Source organism: Pocillopora verrucosa, chromosome 4 (genome assembly GCF_036669915.1).
Source record: "Pocillopora verrucosa isolate sample1 chromosome 4, ASM3666991v2, whole genome shotgun sequence".
Lineage (NCBI taxonomy): Eukaryota > Metazoa > Cnidaria > Anthozoa > Scleractinia > Pocilloporidae > Pocillopora > Pocillopora verrucosa.
The window spans coordinates 1,208,503-1,212,315 of record NC_089315.1 but is presented as its reverse complement, the minus strand read 5'-3'; the positions used below and the strand labels follow the sequence as shown (position 1 = coordinate 1,212,315).

The 3,813-nt window shown below is 37.3% G+C and overlaps 2 protein-coding genes across 2 annotated transcripts in view; one reads left to right on the top strand and one right to left on the bottom strand.

Moving 5' to 3' along the window:
• Window positions 1-715: 715 nt before the first annotated feature.
• LOC131793513 (NF-kappa-B inhibitor-like protein 1) lies at window positions 716-1,977 on the bottom strand. The gene has a single exon (XM_059110929.2). The coding sequence runs from the start codon at window positions 1,859-1,861 to the stop codon at window positions 770-772; it is 1,092 nt and encodes a 363-aa protein (XP_058966912.2). The 5' UTR covers window positions 1,862-1,977; the 3' UTR covers window positions 716-769.
• Window positions 1,978-2,461: 484 nt separating this feature from the next.
• The window catches only part of LOC131792013 (endothelial differentiation-related factor 1 homolog), a 5,289-nt gene continuing 3,937 nt past the window's right edge, over window positions 2,462-3,813 (top strand). The window contains exons 1-2 of the mRNA XM_059109378.2: window positions 2,462-2,624; window positions 3,456-3,507. Of these exons, the coding sequence (XP_058965361.1) occupies window positions 2,547-2,624; window positions 3,456-3,507 (130 nt within the window). The 5' untranslated portion in view covers window positions 2,462-2,546. The remainder of the gene's footprint in view (window positions 2,625-3,455; window positions 3,508-3,813) is intronic.

The window sequence follows — 3,813 nt, the reverse complement described above, 5'->3', positions numbered from 1 at the left end:
GGGTGGGGAGGGAAATGTGAGCTATGCCTTCTATTATAACATAGCCTGTCCTAGGCAATTGGTGTGTTTATATGTTTGAAAAGAGGGGGCAAGCGAGAGAAAAAACAAGGAAAGTTCACTCCTCCTTCAGAGGATGTGCCCTAAAGGAGAGAAAGCTAGAGAAAAAACAAAGCAGGTTGACTCCTCCAATGGAAACCCTGCTGAATTTCTCTTGTCTAGGCATTTTCTCACCCCTTTTTACCAGAAGCATTGCTCTGTCCATCACACCTCTAATCATTTCCATGCTAATGACTGTGGAAAAGTGGCAGATCCACACCTTAAGCCTTAAGTAATGTGGGCACACCCTGATTGGCTCCTTAAACTCTTAATATCCTTTGCTATCCACCTCCAAGCAACTTGCACAGGATTGGCACCCAAAATATTGTAAAAACTGCAAGAATAAATAAGCCAAAATTATCTTTTGTGCTATATTATCTCACTGTTTAAGTAACTACAGTATCAATTGTTCACTGCAGTGTCAGTGGGTATTTACCTCTCTACTTTGAGGTTTGCTAAGTCTTCACTACTAGCCACCTCCATTTTAGAGAATAGTTGTTGATTATTCTTTGCAGCATAACCTTATAACCCACAAAGGTAATCTAATATTGCTCAAGAATTCATAATACCAACTCAACAAGCCACAACTTGAGAGGAAGTTGGGGAAAACAACATCAACTATGTTTCTGAAAGTCATTTTTATTAACCATATCTACATCTGAAGCTTCCATAATTATTCAGCCTCAACCAAGGCATTTATCTCTTTAGACAGTTCATTTACTTGCTCAATTATTTTAACTCTGTCTTGTGAATCTAGCCTGTTACCACATCTTTGAAGAAATTTATCAGGATGCCATCTCACTTGCTGTTCTTTCAAAAACTTTCTTTTTTCTTCTATCGTTTTAATTTCTGACCAATTTCCCAAAAGGGCAATCATGTCTTTGGTACCACCCTTTGTGGGCCACGGTATATCAACGAACGTGAGGTTTACTGTCGAATTACTGCAGAATACTGCTGTGCAGTTGGATTCATAATCTGCTAATGATTTTGAAAGTTTCAATTTTTGACGTTCTACGGACATCCGCGTTACATAAGCTTCGTGTTCCTTCTCAAGTTGTCTAGTTCGTTCTCTCGCCTTCTGTTCGTTTTCATTTCGTAGCCGGCTTGACTTTCTTGTTTCTCTCTTCTGTTGCTTCTTCGCTTCAGTTTTTTGTCTTCTTTCGTACGTAATTCTATCAGCCCACTCATCATATGTTTCTTTCATGTTATCAATGTAATCATCCTGGCAATATTTACTGTAACTTTCTTGACTTTCTTCAAACTGTAGTTTTCTTTCCCACTCAAGATCTTCCTTCAATCTTGACTTCTCCTCGTGCTCTTTATGCCAACGCTCTTTCCTTTCAGCCTCTAGTTCTTCCCTTCTCTGAGCATATGCCCTTTTTAAATCCGTAAGGTACTCTCTGGGCGTTTTTTCCTCATTGTTTCTTTCGTCAAGAACATGGGGATTGTCACAGTAGTTGAGTAACGGTACAATCAGATCATTGTATGTCGAGAATCGAACTGTTTGAACAGCGAATCTCAATGCTAAGTGAATAGGCGTATTGCCATCACTGTCTGTAGCTCTTACATTGGCTCCGTTCTTCAACAAAAGTCTCATTATTGCATCATCTCCAAGAAGACAACAGGCGTGCAAAGCTGTTCGGCCCCTACGATCAACTAAGGCAGTTAAATATGAAGCTTCGTGTTTCTTGAAAAGAGATCGCACACGATGAAGTTTCCCCGTCGTTATGTAGTAGAAAAGTTTCTCTTCCGTTGACTTACCCATTAGGTCAAGTTAGATGGGAATACAACTTGAAAAATAGGGTTTTTAGAATAACAGAGAAAGCTGTTGACAACGTCGCCATGTTAGATAGCGAACCCAGGCCCTGCACGAGAGACGTCAACGCAACCTCGTTCCTAGGCTCCAAAAACAGGCTAGTGCCAAAAAAGTTACAGGTTGCGCATTTGGAATTAAATAAATACTTTTTGATTGATAGTCTTATGCCCCATTCACACCAAAGCTTAAACATGTTTAAAAGTTGTTTTGTTAAACACAGTTTAATTTTTTTTTTTTTCATAGAAACTATTTAACCGAATATTTTTGACTTGAATGTAGCACATTGGAAATGCAAGTTAGCAAGTACTTGAATCCAATGGAAAATCAAGTTTTTCAGTTCTCTGTTTATAATTTTCATTCAATGAAAACCAGTTTAACAAAACATGTTTTGCTGGTGTGAACGGGGTATTAATTTATGAAAAAGAAGTTAATAAATTTACCAATCCATTGTTGCCAAGTCTGTTGCAATAGTTGCATGGAGGATGACAGTTACGAGCCCGCTGTATATCAGCCAGCGTTTGAAGATAACGCATGCTCAGTTCCACTCAATCTTGTTTTGGTCTATTTCATTTCACGAGGTAACTCTTTGGCTAAATATTTCTCGATTTCTACAGGAACACTCGACAGAGTAGAAATGGCAGAATCCGACTGGGACTCAGTAACTTACTTGCGAAAGAAAACACCTAGAGCAGCAGAACTGAAATCTAAACAGGTATCTGATTCCTTAATATTATTATTATGATAATGCAAGTGAAAAGTGAAAGAATGGAAGATTTTGGTAAAGTAAGCTAGCTTACATCAGAAAAAGCAATCACTGTATTTATCTGAGAACTTGCATAGTCGTTCATTTCATATACTTCGTTACAATGATGTGAAACCCATAGCTTAGACAATGAAAACTGGATTGTAAACCGCTGGGACAAGCATGCAACAACTCTCACCGATCCAGAGTGTAGTGGGGTACTGTCCTAAAATTGCCATATGATTTTGGGTTACCCCACGGATTTTTATCTTGGAACTCCTGATCTAGAACTTGCTGCCATATTTGAGTGATTAAATTATATGGGATGTGTTGTGCAAACATAGATTAAATAATTGTACATGAAAAAATCCATAACCTGTTTACCATGAATTAATTCAAACACATGTAAGAACTTTCAACTTTTCATTAATTTCCATCTAAAAAAGAAAGTTGGGTTAAAAAATCCCAAAGCAATTACACTCACGCCAGATTATACGCAACTTGTAAAAGACGATTTCTCAATAATAAACAGATATAATCCTATACAGCATAAATATATGAATATTAAAGTTGACACTTATAAAAGCTCTTGAAAAGTTGGAATCTTTGGAACTCTAAATCCTTAAAATTCTGTTGAGATCTTTTCCATTTTGGCTGCAAATGTGTTCTGAGGAGATCCAAGTTTACTGACCAATTTAGCCCCAACCTACTCAAAAGTCACAATACCTGAGATAGTTTCTAGCCAGATTTACCTGTAATTAAATGGTTATGTTCAAACAATGTTTTTTTGGTGCCTTTAAGGCTGTTGCACAAGCACAAAGACATGGTGGCCAGGTGGAAACATCACAAAAATGTAAGTTGAACAATTGAAAAGTTTTACTTTTGGATAAAAATGGCAACTTCATTTCTTGAATCAACCCGGAATTACTCTACTCTTTATCCTCATGAATTTCATTTAAAATTGCTCATTTTAGCTTTCAAAGAATATTGAAAACTAGAATGTGACACCATGTTGTTACAGAAGCTGAACCATGGTCTGACAGTAAACTTGTGCAACTCTGGGTCAAGAAGTCTGGGGTCAATAGTTAACTCAACCCCAGATTTCATTGTTAATTCTCCTTACTGTATGCTATATAATCCTTATGATGTTAGTTTGGAG

Excerpts from the sequence above, each read along its gene's own strand:
- LOC131793513 (XM_059110929.2), bottom strand. The coding sequence starts at position 1,861 with ATGGGTAAGTCAACGGAAGAGAAACTTTTCTACTACATAACGACGGGG.